The sequence below is a fragment of the Schistocerca americana genome, chromosome 1 (assembly GCF_021461395.2).
Source record: "Schistocerca americana isolate TAMUIC-IGC-003095 chromosome 1, iqSchAmer2.1, whole genome shotgun sequence".
Lineage (NCBI taxonomy): Eukaryota > Metazoa > Arthropoda > Insecta > Orthoptera > Acrididae > Schistocerca > Schistocerca americana.
This window is the reverse complement of record NC_060119.1, coordinates 861812539-861828759: the sequence shown is the minus strand read 5'-3', so window position 1 is coordinate 861828759 and position 16221 is coordinate 861812539. Positions and strand designations below refer to the sequence as shown.

Below are 16221 nucleotides of genomic sequence, written 5' to 3'. Positions count from 1 at the left end.
CAAAGAACTGGGGGGCGCCGGGGCAAATCGGAGGTGCGAGCTATTGAACGTTTCGCAGCTGTAAGAATAACTTCTGTAATATGAGTGACCTCATCGTCGACACTAGGAAAGTGACAGTCATCGAATGTCGCCAGGGACGAAAAAAGTGTCCAGTCGGCTTGGGCAAACTTCCAGCATCTCGGGCGCATATATGGCAGTTGTGGCTGCAATCTAAGGACACATGGAAAGTGGTCACTAAGACAGAAGATGACCGGCGAGTAGGATCGTAAGAGGATCGACAATTCATCCTGACTGGCTCGAATGCCGCAGATATTCCAATGGATAATGGACATAGGGTGGACAGAAAAGGGAAGAATGTGACCAAGGTTGCCCTCAACTCAACGACTGCTCAGAGCTGGCGACTGACAGCGTGGAACGGCATTCAGCTGAAGGCAGAAGATCCTGATCCATAGGTTGTTCGGGAGCAGCTCCTGCCACCAGCGATAGGCTGGTTGATCGACCTCGGTGACACAGAAGATGGCCGAAGGCGGTTACTGCTAGATGGTGCTGTAGATGAGACACGCCATGGCGGAGAAGGAGAGGAACTGGGTTTCTTATTAGCCTTCTTGGAAACAAGACGTTGAGATGAAACAGGAATCAATGGTGGTGAAATCGAGGTACGTAAAAAATCTTCACGAGTAGGCTCTTTTTTGGAAGTCCGGGTGTCCAATTTTGGGGCTTGTGATTTAGCAAAACCCGATGAAGGGTGAGCCACAGACTGAACAGGTGAGAGTGGGGAGGTTGAACGGGCGATCTTTGCACTGGCCGATCTGACGACTGTGGCACTAAAGGTGAGATAACAAGTCTGCATGGCTGTCTCCTTTGTTGGCTGAGGAGAGGCAAGGACAGTGCTGTATTCACCTGATTGAGGCACAGTGGGCTTTCGACTGGTGAATAACTTTTGAGCAGCAAAGGTCGACACCTTTTCCTTCACTCTGATTTCCTGAATGAGCTGTTCGTCTTTAAAAATGGAGCAATCTCTAGAGGAAGCAGCGTGGTCACCCATACAGTTGATGCAATGAGGGGATGGAAGTGGACAAGCACCCTCATGGGCATCCTTGCCACACGTAACGCATTTGGCCGGATTGGAAAGACTGGCTGGTATGATTGAACTGCTGACACCGATAGCAGCGCGTAGGGTTTGGGATGTAAGGGCGAACGGAAATTATCTCATAGCCCACTTTTATGTTTGATGGAAGTTGAACTCTGTCAAATGTCAAGAAGACAGTACGGGTTGGAACGATGTTCTTGCCAACCCTTTTCATGACTCGATGAACAGCCGTTACGCCCTGGTGAGACAGGTAGTTTTGAATTTCCTCGTCGGACAATCCGTCGAGGGAGCGTGTATAAACGACCCCACGTGATGAATTTAAAGTGCGGTGCACTTCCACCCGGACAGGGAAGGTGTGTTGCAGTGAAGTACACAGCAGTTTTTGGGCCTGGAGGGCACTGACTGTTTCTAACAACAAGGTGCCATTTTGTAATCGGGAACAAGACTTTACAGGACCTTTCTGAATAATGAAAGGGTTGACTGTGGGAAGTCTTGACCTTCGGCCGACCAAGAAACAACAAGGAACTGTGGCAACAATGGAAGAATTGTCCGTGGCTGAGACTCATTGAACTTTCACTTGTGAGCAGACATAGTAGATGATGAGGAAACCATTGCGGAAGTATCCCCCATCATTACGTGTCTCCGATGGCGTGCTCCTTCCTTGTGAGGTCCCTCTCTGTGGGCACTCCCGCCTTAGGTGATTGTTCACACATCAGGTCACACCACCCGAGAAATGGACGGAGGGACCAATCAGCACTTTCGGAAGGTATCAGCTTGAGTAATCACCCCTCCCTGGGCCTGGCCGTTACCAGGGAGTACATAAATGTCCTACCTGTCTACCCGGGGCGGGGAATTACGCGTTACCCCATCACCGGCTAAAGGAAAGGAAAGAAGAGAGGTCTCAAACGCCGCAGTGGAGAAAATGGTAAAGAGAAGAGGGAAGGAAAAGAGGACAAAGGAAGGACAAAGACTTGCCAGCAGAGAAAGCAAAGAAGAGACTGTTTTACAGTTTCGAGTGTCATCCTCCAGATGTAGGCACTAAACATACTCCCAGAGGGGAAGAAAAGGAAGGGAAGAGGCGGAGAGGGGGGGGGGGGGGGAGATGGGGAAGGATGCGGAAAAGGAGGTATGCAGCCCAGAAAGGAAGGAGGGCCACACTAGCTCGGGGTCCTGTGCTCGCTACGCACGTATCAACAAAAGAGTTGTGGACCCCCTGGTGTGTGTGTGTGTGTGTGTGTGTGTGTATTGTTGACAAAGGCCATAATAGCCGAAAGCTATAATTGTGAGAGTCTTTTTGTTGTGCCTATCTGCATCTCAGCATCTCTGCTATTTTGTGAGTAGTAACTTTCCTTCTCATAATATTGTTAGATTCCATCCTGGATTTTCCATTGTTTGATTCTACAGGCATTGAGTAATTTTTCTTTTGAGGAATATAAGAGTACATAGCGTACAAACCGCAGGCAACTGCCACAATTTTCTTCTTCTTATTGCTGATACTTTCTAATATATAAACTACTTTCAAAGTGCCAAAATGTGCTAGAATAAATAAAATGTCTCTACAACACCATACTGTACAATGTATTTGCAGTGAGACAGTTGTAATTCCTGAAATCCATCGCCCGTGGCCTCTGGCCTGCTGAGGAGCACCGGAGTCCTGGGTCCATGGATAAACCATAAAAATCTGCTGCAATACACCATGAAGTGCCTCGAGAATTTTGGAGTAAATTCGAGAGACACTCGGTCTTCCACCGTCTCGAACACTCGATATTTTAAGTATGAGAGTGGCAGAGTGGAGATGTGCCTATTGCGTCAACAGTTTTTGTGTGTGCAGGATGGATGTGTATTGGGAGAATACTGCAATCGTGGCAGTTGATCAGCGCAGACTAGTGTTTGCGCTCACGCCATAGAAGCTGTATGTGACTTACAAGGAGCAAGCACACATTATTCTTTGACATTATAATGATTGTAATCGTTATGAACAAATGAAATGTGATTTGACAAGAGACTTTTAATTCAGGTGTTAGACTTGCTAGAAGCAAGAGCTGTTCTTTGAATTTCCAAGTGGTTCTAAAACCAAACTTGTTTGTAAATGTTAATTAAGTGTGTTTCTAAAGCTCGAAGTACGAGTGAAATACAAGAAGATGGAGATATTTATGTCTAAGAAGATAATTTTATGGTGTATTAATACATCATGAATTGCCTACTTATTTAACAAGGACGACAAGCCAAACTTTACACGTTCTGTCGCCAAACCGTTAGAACATGGCGACCGATGTGACCAGGACTCGAAGAAAGAGGAATTTTAAAATGAAATCAAGATGATAAAATATTGTGAGTTGCCATAGCAACCAATAGTAACAAGACAAACAAATTGTTTCACAGAGTTGGATTCTGCATAAACGGCAAAAAGTGTGAAAGTTGATGAATACCAGACAAAAGAGGATGTAAGGAATCTCAACAATTTAGACTAAGAAGAGTTACGACGAAACCTATTTGATGACGAGGATCCAGTGCGGAGAGTAAGCAGCCCTCATACACATTGCGGGGGCGTGGATGCAGTAACCAGCAACTGACGCCAACGGCGCCAACTGCTGCTCAAACTAACCTTCGACGCTGCCAGCACCCGTGCTGTTCACTGGCACCAATTTCACACCTGCTCATCGAGGCAGCCTAAGACTCTACGCTGGGTGAGCAAAAGACTATAATTATTTGAAAGTGAAGTTAAGGACATTGTTCAATAATAGACTTAGTATAGTTATTATACTCAGAGGGGAATTTTTTTTTAATGATCACTAGATATAAAAGTATAAAGAATATGGATCAAGAACAGCAACTAGCATAACCACCACAGCTATTAAAGTGACTATGGAAATGCCAGACTGGCCTGAAATAGTGAATTTAATTAAAGCCCAGCAGGCAGATTCAGCAGCTGTAAACGCTCAAATTACTACTTAACGTAAAAATCTGGAAGCTCAGAGTTTACAATTAAATTCTAGATTTGATGCACAAAGTAAAGAATTTACTGCTCAAAATACTTCTATAAGAAAGGAACTAAATGCTACTTTAAGTGAAAAACTAGAAGCGCAGGGTGAGGTTTTAAATGCCAAGTTCAATGCCTTGAATGATCAAGTGGAGAGTTTACAATTAGATTTGAAGAATGATTTAAGTAATTCCCTGAGTAACCATGTAAACGAACTGTTCACTGACTTGGTCAGACACAAAGTAACCAATTTCAAGACTTAGCTAAAAAACTGGAATTTGATATTGAACATGAATGTAGTAATGTAGAATCTGAATTTAGTGAAAAATTAGGATAATTTCAAAGCATATGCAATGTTACATTTGATGCTGTAAAACAAAGACTACACACTTTAAAGGAAAGTGTTGAGAAACAGGATAAGCTGATTCATGTAGTCCAATTGCAAATTGCAGGTGTTAACACTTGAGTAGATAATGTGGAACGCGACTTGAAGAAGAAACTAGTCACTTCAGACTTAATAAATATAAGTAATCTGGAGGAACAGGTAGAGGAAATAATCGTTCGAAAAGTTGCCGTGAGGATAATCTCTGGAAACGTTTCGACTGTTGTTTTTTCCAAACTTAATGATAATAGCAATGTTATAGACAACTTGTGTGAAGAATTCAAACTTGTCCATGACAGAGTAGAAAATAGCATAATGTTACTTAATGTTGTGTTTCCTGGTAAGGTGGTAATTGTTTTGTTGTGGGGAGGCTTTCACACAAAATTTAACGGGAAGTATTGGTTAATGTCAGATCCATGGGATCCAGGCGGAGTCACATCTATCTCCCAGGGACGTTAACATCCTGTGTTAACGGGCGGAGCGACAATCATCAGATCCCTAGTTGTTTTTGGTGTTTCTTCTGTGCTATTTTTTCCTGCACCAAATTCCCTTCAAATCTTAAACTACCCTATAATTTTATTACGTAGGAAACTGGATATGACGGTAAAGTAGAAAATTTAAGAGAATCACAGATGACCAGTGATCTCTAGACATGAAATGAAGCGCATAAAATATTATTTGAGTGAAAGGTATAATATGATGACACTATTTAAACCGAGTGATGTCTAGATGACATAATCTAAACAGAGTATTTTATGTGTTTATAAAATATAGTGCAAAGTGATTAACTAAACAACTATTTCATTGTAGTCTATAATTTTCTATTTTTATACAATATTTTATACCTTTTATGAGATGTGATGTAAATGGGAGGATTTGTATTAATTTTGGAAAGGATGGGTAGTGTAAGTACGACTACCACTAAACACACACACACACACACACACACACACACACACACACACACACCTTTCAGACAATCCTCGCAGACAAGTGTGACTGATTCTTCACCATTTGCCACACACACACACACACACACACACACACACACACACACACCTTTCAGACAATCCTCGCAGACAAGTGTGACTGATTCTTCACCATTTGCCGTTCCATAGGGGTAGCTAAGATTTTTCTTCAGGGACTTCAAATGTGAAGGTGAGAATGTCCGATCTGTAGGAGACGTTTAACACCATACGTCCTCCAGCTTCTCACTCAAGTACCGGCGAAGTAGGGATCCTGGGGAAGGGCGGTGGGAAGGGTTTCCTGCCTTTAGGACTGTCTTCTTTCTCTTCTTTGATCTTGGCAACCATTTCTACTTTTTCCTTTCTTACTTCTCATCTGAGTACCAGTCTATCACTCCCTCTTTACATATTCATATACTCCAATCACTGAAGTCCTCCTTATTTTCCATGGTTTCCAATAACCTTCAACTTATTTCATATAAGTAGGCCGAAGAATCAGGATACACAGACACACTTACGCATACACACAACAAAACACAAAGACACAAACAAAGGAAGTACAGATAAAAATGACGTAAGAACCGTCAAATGTTGTAGGGGGAAAGAATGTGCACGTAGAGGAATATGCACACGGCTGTTTATTGTGACGGTTCTACATCGCCTAGTCACTTGAGAAAACTATCATGTACATATTTATTAATATGTATGTATAGGAAATATATGTATAAGAACAATGACGATTCTGTATCACATATGTACATAAGGATATAAAAACTACAATAATTCCACATCAGGGATACATAAGAAGGAAGTGTGAGTAAATACATAAGAAGAAAATGTGTGAGTAATTAAGGAGAGCATAAGCCACGGAAGATTTAATGAGTATAAGCCAACGACGAACTAATGAGCATAAGCCAGGGAGGAACTAATTTTGACAGTTTATTCGGGAATGTCAGTCGAACATTTGTTCTGGCGATTTGTAGGATAGTGGGACAAGTATAGCATAAGTAAATGTATGATATATTGAATAATATACATGTGGTGCATATTGGAAGCATAATGGAGGACTCTAAGGGATTAAATGAAGTATTAAGAAATGAGTGGTAAGTGTGAAACAGATTTAGTTTCCCGACAATATTTAATTATAGTGTACATAAAGATGTATACTACGGTAATGAAGCATGAAGCCTACACAGGAAGGATAAGGAGAGTGCACCCAGAATGTATTGGATGTAAAAGGTCAGGTAGGCAGACCTAAGAAAGGCTGGCCTATACTGTGCGGACAGGGGCACTAAGAAGGGGATTGACCTGTACCATAGGAAAATAGGAATTAAAAAGGGGCATACCTGCCAAAACAGAAGGAGAAATGGTACTCATAGGATCAACCCATAGATAAGGTATAGGTACTGTTCCTATAGGGGAAAGGACAGTAGTGTGACAAAAGTCACAAAATTTTGTAGAGATTACTCTGGTAAGTTTGGATTCTCTGTTCCACTAACATTGTTATGTTTTATGTTTATGAGTGTCAGAAAGAACATTTTCATTTTCCCAGAGTTCCTCCAGACTAAAAGCTACAATAGTTAATGAAACAAATAAGTACTAAAGAAAAAACATTGCAGAGAAGTAGAGTAAAGAATGACATAATTAAGTGTCTATGACATCTGGAGTTTGTGATTGGAAATCAAGAATGTTGTCCACATGATTCCTAGATATAAAAGTACTAACTCCAATAGTAGGTGAAATGATCAGATAGTTATTATCAAAATGAAGAAAGAAGAGCTAGATATTAAGTACACGATTACTAGAAGAAATATAATGTATACTGATTAAAATGTGAATTAGTGTTATGGGAGATATTAATGTACATAATGAATATGTATAAAATATCGTGTGTTTGAGCTAAGGGGAGGGATATGTAGTGTCTCGAGAATTTCAGGGTAAATTCTAGAGACATTGGGTCTTCCACCATCTCGAACACTCGATATTTTAAGTATGAGTGTGGGACAGTGGAGATTTGTCTATACCGCGCAACCAGTTTTTGTGTGTGCAGATGGACGTGAATCGGGAGAATACTGCAATCGTGGCGGTCAATCGGTGCAGACAAGAGTTTGCCACTCGCGCCATAGAAGCTGTATGTGATGTACAGGAGAAAGGACGCATTATTCTTTGACGGTGTAATGATTGTAATTGTTATGAACAAATGAAATATGATTTAACCAGAGACTTTTAATTCGGATGTTAGACATGCTAGAAGCAAGAACTGTCTTTGAATTTCTGGTGGTTATTAAACTCACGACATTGTATACATACTTAATTGAATCTTAACATTAAAGACGCAATAGACTTGCAAGAATTTGTATACTTATGTGAGACTTGTGGAAATGGAAATATACCAGAACTGAACTGAAAGTATTATGAGAGTACCTAGTTATTTCAAGAGCAGAGGGGCAGAGAGTTCTTTTTTTTTTTTTTTTTTTTTTTTTTTTAAATCCCTCTAACTGGCATTATTTCTTCGGAGAAGAAATGTGGAGATCGACACAGCTGCGTATCCAGAGAGTTGAACGTTTCAAGTAAGTCAATTGTAATACGAAAAAAAGGAAAGTGCGCAATCCAGTTTTGCACCGCTTCTCTTGTCGCCGAAACTGTTAGAACCACAGACAGACAGACAGACAGACCTGGACTGCAGGTAGATCAGTGAGACTAGATCCAACAGGCAGGGCTGCACATTAGTGGGAAATGACAGGCTTCCAGATGGCAGGCTCGATTCATTAGATACCTGGAGAAATGGTCTGCAGTTTTGGTCCATCCCGAAAATCCACTCATGCGGTCAGCTATCCATGAGTCCCACAGCATGTTGGTGACCAATCTGTGCAACAGCTAACTTGTGTGAATACTCTGAGACTCAATAATTATGAGGATAGGTAGCAACTCATCGTAAAGAAGATCAGTGAGCCACCAACAGGCACACAAGAAAGACCATCACACACTCTGACAACTAAATTTTCGGCCATAGCCTCTATCAGAAAACAAGCGCTCACACATATTCACACCTTCACTCAGACACAACCCATGCACACATGACTGCCATCTCCAGTCACTGTGTCTACAGCCTCTGAGAATCAAACCCAAACAAACCACTCCTCACGCCTCCCTGCCTCTAGTCGGCAGCTGCTTGGCTAGCGGCAAAAAGTGGTGGCAGCACTGACTGCAAGCTGAAGGAGTGGTAGGAAGGGGAGACGCAGTAGAAATAAGGGAGTAGGGAAGTGGAACACGTACTCAGTTGTGCCCAACCAGCAATGATGCTTGACATCTCAGTAAACTATTTCATATACTGAGATGAAAACAAGATTTTTCCAGTGATTTTTTTCTCCCAGATTTCCCTGATATGTTTGAAATTCTCAGATATTCCCTGATTTCCAGAATCTGTGACAATCCTGCAACTTTGGAAGCTCACAGGCAACATACATCTTCAGCAATGTAATTTACCACCTCTTTGTTCCCAGGCTGTGTCTGAATGGTTTGAGGAAAACTCCACATACAAAGGGGCTTGCATGTCCCTCAATTCACATACCTCAGTCCTATTAAGCACTCTTGTGATGCCATGGAGCATTATGTATGCATCTCGAACCCAGCTTTGATCAATCTTTACAAGTTGCTGGCAGCAGCTGAGTGCTCGTTAATGAAGATGGTTACCCATGCCTTCAAAGGTGTTTTGCGAAGTTCTTACAATGCTGACATCAGTGCCAAAAAGAAGGCCACACATTACATGTATGTGTCACTAATTCTGATGATGTGGTCATTTAAATGCACATTGTTGAATAGTGTGAGCAGCATTCTCATTCATGTTAAAGCTCTGAGCCCTAAAGGCTGAAAGAATGGTATAATTTTTAACTTATTTTATAACAGCTAGCAGAGAAAGAGAAAATATAAAAAAATACGTAGGAAACGCTTTTTAGAAGTCATTGCTGAATTAAGAGCATGGGAACACATCAATTTGCCACCTCAGTCCCATCATCCCAACTGTGATGAGTTCATAATCTTTGATAACCTTCAGGATTTAAATTTGGACTTAAAAAACTACTAGCAGCTGTCTTATTGACCATACACCAATTAAAAATATTATTTATTAAATATTCAAGTGAAATAATGTTCTACACTTGATTTATATAAAAAAGAACAATAAATTAATACATTTTCCATCACTATCACAGAATTACTCACAGTGGAAAAATCACCAAAGGAAAAGTGCTGTGTGTGTGTGTGTGTGTGTGTGTGTGTGTGTGTGTGTGTGTTGATTCCAGGAAGAGGAGTGAGACATTAAGTGAAAGGGAGATGGAGTCAAAGTGGGGGAGGGGGGGGGGGTAGTCAAGGGAAGAGGGGATGAAAAGGAAGTATGGCTCTTACATAAGACAATAATATGCCGCAGGCTTCCAGAAATTTGGAAAGCTTGTAGTCAAAACGTGTTACACTAGGACATTTCAAATGACCATTCTTCAATATTCTTGTTTCTTATTGATCTCCCGGACATTTGTCATTCAAACACCTGAAATATAAGCATATTTAAACATTAACGACAAAATGTAAGTATCTCATTAAAACATTATAATAATCTCAAATGTATGCATCAATTCATTAGTGGGCTACACAGCAAAAAATACCTTTTGGATTTGATTCGTTACATAGGTTTAGTATATAATTTTTATAGTCATCAGTATCACAATTATTTTCAATCTACTAGTGTTATTTAACTTCTAAAGCCCTTTGATAAGTAATTTATTAAATGGAATCTTTTGATTTATATGTGAACAACATAACTCACATGATTTGTGCAGTTACTGATGTCAAAATATCAGCCTAAACTCCAGAAAAGCTTACACTGTCACAGTAAATTTTAGTTCTTGACATCAACAAAAGCTACCATCAATTAACTATGTCGACAGAGGCCACACTGAATGATAATATTCATTTGTTTATATTACAAATTCGAAGTTATATAAATAACAACAAAAGAAGACAGGTTCTTAAACTATAAAAAAATTATGTTTAATTTTGTACCTACAGAAACTATGGAAATACGATGACAGCAACTTGCGAAATCATCATCAGTGTTCTGCCAAAAGGCAGGTTTTCACATGGTAGTTCTCCAAGGCTGTCCAGTCTTCTGCCATCCTCTTCAGGTCTGCATAATTTCCTCTTATCTTTCTGTCATCTATCATCTTGTATCTCTTTCTTCCTTTCATATTTCTCCCACAAACTCATCCTTCCAAAGCATCTGCTTGCAAGCACTCCCTTCTCAATGATTGTCCCAACCAGTTCTTTTTCCTTTCTCTTACAACCTTCAGCAGACATCATCTCTCACCAACCCTTTCCAATACTCTTCTGTCCAGCTTATTCTCTCCATTCTCCTCCACATCCACATCACAAATGCTTCTAACCTTTTTCCATCCTCTCATCTCAGCATCCATGTTTCTGCCCCATATAGTGCCACACTCCAGACAAACATTTGCCAAGCCTTTTCCTTAGACCTTTATCTAATTTGCCACACAAGGGTCTTCTGTTGAATGCCTCCTTCGCTATGGCAATTTGAATTTTCACCTCCTGGTGACATTTAAAGTCTTCAGTTATTGTGCTTCCAAGATATTTAAATGCATTTACTTGGCTAATGGTAGATTGTCCAATTTTAGTATTGGACAGTCTGCATCTTGTACTGATGATCATACTCTTTGCTTTTCCTGTGTTTATTTGCATCCCATATTCCACACAAGCTCCATTCAGATCTTTCAGCATGTTATTCACTGTCCGTTCACTTTCTGCCACTTATACCGTGTCATCAGCAAATCTTATACATTCTATTCTCTTTCCGCCAATACATATTCATCTTTTCCCATCTAAGCCTTTCACAATAATCTCTTCAAGGTATGCATAAACAACAGTGGGGAAAGGCAACAACTTTGTCTAACACCTCATCCAATGCTGCTTCCTTCTGACATTTCATTTCCTTCTGACATTTCATTTCCAATCTTTATCCTTACTTTCTGGTGTAAATATAGATTCTGTATCAGTCGTCCCTCTTTCCAACCTACTCCTTTCCTCTGCACAATATCCGTCAGCTTGTTCCACTGAACTCTGTCAAAAGCCTTTTCTAAATCTATAAAAACAGCAAAGATTTCTCTACCTTTTTCCATATATCTTTCCCCTATAGTTCTTAACAGGCCAATAGCATCTCTTGTCCCTTTTCCTCTTCTAAATCTGAACCGCTCCTCTGCAATCCCTCTATCCAGCTTGCCATATAGCCTTCTGTCAACACTCTCAGCAAGACTTTAGCTGCATGAGAAATTAGACTGATGGTCTTATGCTCTTCACAACTTGGGAAAAAAGCTAGGTATTGTTGTTATTGACATTAATGTATTATCAAAATAAAATGAAATACACTAGAAATGAAATATACAAAATAATATCATTTAAACAAGTCAGATGCTAAAAAGAAAGTGCACAGGAAGTTTCAATAAATGATGCTTTCGAAGTATGAGGACCAGCCCCGATCAATGATATTTCCGAACAGGGCAAAAACTTGATCAGATTAGGATCAACAAAATCTTCGTTGCTCATGGGTGATATGCAAGTGTCATTTCAATGGGATGGTGTTCAATGATATGGAACATCTATCACTGCATATCAGATAAGAACCAATACGTTTGATGCACCATGAAGAGTTTTCACCTGATGGATTATGGTGGTTTGCTAGCTTTAGCACAAAGGCTGGATACATACGCACATACAGACCTGTGGTTAAGTTTCTGCAAGATGTTAAATGCTATAAGGGACCTTATTTTTAAATCCCTTAGTTGTGGTACACAAGTTGGTCCGTAACAAGGTGTCTGGCCTAGAAACCATACAAACTCTTTCACATTTAGATCAGTGTCCATTATATCAATGTAAGTGGATTAAATATGCACAAAGAATGGCGAAAGCCCACCCACATATTTTTTTTCTGCTGATGTTTTGAAGCTCACACGTACATTCTACACCTCCCAAAAATTACCACACTAGATGCAACTGTTACATTGCATGGTTAGTGGAGGAGCAAAATATAGTGAAACTATACTCATATAAGATGGCAAAGACAATAACGCTTATTTTTAAGTTGTTGCCTTGGGTAACACTGATCTAGGCGGATCAGTCTCATAGGTCTTATTCAACTTATATCTCTGCATGTCCACCTTTTCAGAGACGGTTGCAGGACTCGGCTGTTCGCTATGGAACATCAAATCAAACACATTTAAGAAGTCTAGTTCCCAAACTGATTTTATTTGGCTACCAGTTTTGGCAATTTACTACGCCATCTTCAGGCCCCTGACACGTGTAGGAAGACTCCACCTCGGTTCTGGTCAAAACAGGGGCCAGCAAGACTGTATTAGTAGATTTATGTTTACTACAGCGATCACTTCAACCAGATGGTGCTGGTTGATGTGATCGCTATAGCAAACAGAAATCTATTAAACCAGTATTGCTGGGCCCTGTTATGACCAGAACCGAGGTGGAATCTTCCTAAATGTCGAACAGGGGTCTGAAGATGGCGTAGTGAATGGCCAAAACTGGTAGCCAAATAAAATAAGTTTGGAAACTAGACAGCTAAAAGGTGTTTAATTTGACATCCTTATTCAGCTTAGAATCTAAAATATCATCAAGAGAAGAAGAACTATATACAGCTAGGAAGACATTCCTGTTGGTGGAGATATACGACTATATTTTGTCTCCAACTGGTAGTAGTCGTGTTGGGAAGCCTGTTGTATTGCTGTCTCTAGCGAGGTTGGGTTAACTGTGAAATGATACCTCCTAATCCTTTGGAATTGCTGCAGCAATTGCTCTGGGTGTCACATTCACAGTCTGGTTCACTCTCACTGGTGGGCACTGACACTGTTCAAATACAGTCACTTGGCTGTACAGCACCCAGTTAGTTTTGCAAAACACCATTTTAACAGCTTCCTTTTGTGTGCTATTTAGTATTTGATGTGTACCCAGATTAGGAACTGGTCACTGTAGTGCGAATTGTCAACCATTGTCCACTAAAAGTGGAAGACACGCAATCAATGGCAAAGGAAGACCTCATATGAGTGCAGTGCTGATGCATGGTCTGCCCTGTGTTTTTGAAGCAGGCCTGTATAAAGATCTCAACAGCTCAACCCTGACAGCACATACTGATTAGGTCCCATGGCATATTATGTACATTTAGATATACACGAGGGGGAAATGGATGGGGCAGATGTGTGGTAAGAACACTTAGATCCTCATTATCTGAGGATGTCTGCAGTGGCAGGTAAAACCAGTACCACTATCCCACATGGGCCTAAAATGTCACTGCTACTTTTCCTCAAGTGGTGTTTGTGTGTGTGTGTGTGTGTGTGTGTGTGTGAGAGAGAGAGAGAGAGAGAGAGAGAGAGAGAGAGAGAGAGAGAGCAGGAACAGGAAGGGGGGGGGGGGGCAGAAGGGGGGCACAGTGGGGAGCATTGCCATTTCAGAATATAGCCCTCCACCTTTTGCCCTCACTCCAGTGTGGTCAACCTTTCTATGGTGGCAAGAAACAAATAGTATTGATGCCTCAAGATGTCTCCTACAGGTGAACACACTGGCTTTTCGTGGTTCAAGAGAGACAGTCCTCACACACAAATCCTGAACAATGGACAATCCATAATAATGTGAACAATGTCCATCAGAAATGTTTTATGCCCATTACACTACATTTTTTTCCTTAATGTGGCTAAATACAGAAGTCAACACTTACAAACTTGAAAGAAAATAAAATGAAGTTAATAACATTAATATCATAGGATTAAAGGAGACCAGTCGCCAAACAGCAGAAGAGTTGAGTAGTGGAGAAGCACACACAAAACAGAATGAAAACTTTGCTAGTTTTCATAATAACTCCTTTGTCAAGCTAGAATACAAAACACACACTCACACTCTGTGCCAGCTGAGTACACAATCCTGGGCTTGAAGTTTGGTAAGTGGACTGGAAGTGGGGTTGTGTTGAGTTGTGTGGATAGAGGGAGAAAGAGGGTGGGGGGTGGGGGGCAGCAGGAGGAGAGGTTGGGGACAGGCTCAGAGGGGAGATGGAGTGCGGACAACAGGTGAGCAGGATAGAAATGTGGAAGGAAAGGATGGCAGTGGCATGGGCTAAGTATGTGACAATTACATACTAGAGCCAGTGAAGTGCGACACACAATTAGATGACGAGGATTGGAAGAGGATGGTAGGGCAGAATGAGAGGAAACTGTTGGGTAGAGAAAGATGTGACACCTGGGACATTGGGTTGGGAGTGTTATAGGATCTATCCAGAACATCCTACCCTAGTCCTCTCAAAGGCTTATCCTATCTCATCAGACAAAGGGGCACCAGTGAAAGCAGCCATACCTCAGCTCTGCTGCAATCACTGCACAGCGATTGATGTGGGCACAGCCATCAAAAGGCTGTCCAGAAAATCGGATGGCCACTGCCAAAGTGTGGGGAACAATGAAGTTTCCCACCCTGTGGCACAACACACTGCTGAACACAATGTGCCCGAGTTCAATGGCTGTTTCACAACCTATGCCATCGGACCCTTACATTCGGCACCAGCTTTTCTGAGATACTTACATGGGATCATCACTGCAACACATCCTTCGCTCCAGCAGTCATCCTAGCCTCAATCTCCACAAATCCACTTTCCCTGTACCCTCTAGCAATGGTTTCTCCTCCCTATGTACTGCCACCCTGTCCCACTCCATGCGCTGCACCTCACTGGCTCTGGTAGCCCCTCCGCATACATTCCGATCCTGCCCATTTGCTGCCTCCCTCTGAGATGCTAGCAACCTACCGCTAACCCCTCCTCCTGCTTCCTGCCTCTTTCTCCCTCTACCCACCCCATCCAACATAATCTCCATACAGTCTACTTGCCAAACTGCAACCCTGGCACTACGTGTCTGGATGGCACAATGTAGATGCAAAGATGCGTGTATGCGTTTGTATGTGTATGTTGAACTCTTCTGCTGTTCAGTGTATAGTTTCCTTAACTCCTAATTTATTTACATTCTGACAGGACTTGCCACCACAACTGAGACAAGGATTTTGATATGTATGGAGTTGTTTGTTAATATGAAGTATTAACTTGCACCTTTTTCTTTAATTTTATTTTTAAGTATACTGAGAAAATGTCATCTTTTGGCAATCCGTACAGCGCTGCTCACTTCAACAGCTGACATTACAGACACTGGTGGCTGTTTGCAGTGGGTCAAAGGCTGGGGAGTATCACTGAATCCATGTGCATGTCCCAGAAAGAAGGCATTGTCAATCACTACTGAAAAATCTAGTTATGTTCCCCATAAAATGAAACTAGACTGCATTATTGTTATATGAAAAAAACATGTAAAAATGCATGTTAAATGCATTTTAAAACTGAAGTAGTGGGACTTATGTTTAAAAATGAGAATACAGAAAATCTTTACCTTCAATATGAGTGTTGTTATTTAAGAAGAGTGATTACTTTATTCATGAAGTGCAAAACTAGTTATTTCCAGTATGTTAAGAATATTCATTTTATAGAATTCAACAATTTATCTGTAGGTATGAGCTTTAGTCGGCAACAACAGATTTTATTTTATATCAACAATGCCTATGCTCAAGTATGTTTCTCAAAGAGCAAGACAAAATATTCATTATGTTTTTATGGTAATGGGATGGCCAAACTGTTTTAATGAAGTGAATAATCCTCAAAGAATACTGCCTATTCACAATATGACAGAGCAACATTACCACTATACCTGGAGTG

The 16221-nt window shown here is 41.0% G+C and overlaps 1 protein-coding gene across 1 annotated transcript in view; it reads right to left on the bottom strand.

Annotated features, from left to right (window-relative positions):
- Nucleotides 1-9527: 9527 nt before the first annotated feature.
- LOC124613751 (E3 ubiquitin-protein ligase TRIM37-like) overlaps nt 9528-16221 on the bottom strand; it is a 297453-nt gene continuing 290759 nt past the window's right edge. Inside the window, exon 18 of the mRNA XM_047142470.1 lies at nt 9528-9960. Coding sequence (XP_046998426.1) covers nt 9927-9960 — 34 coding nt within the window. The 3' untranslated portion in view covers nt 9528-9926. The remainder of the gene's footprint in view (nt 9961-16221) is intronic.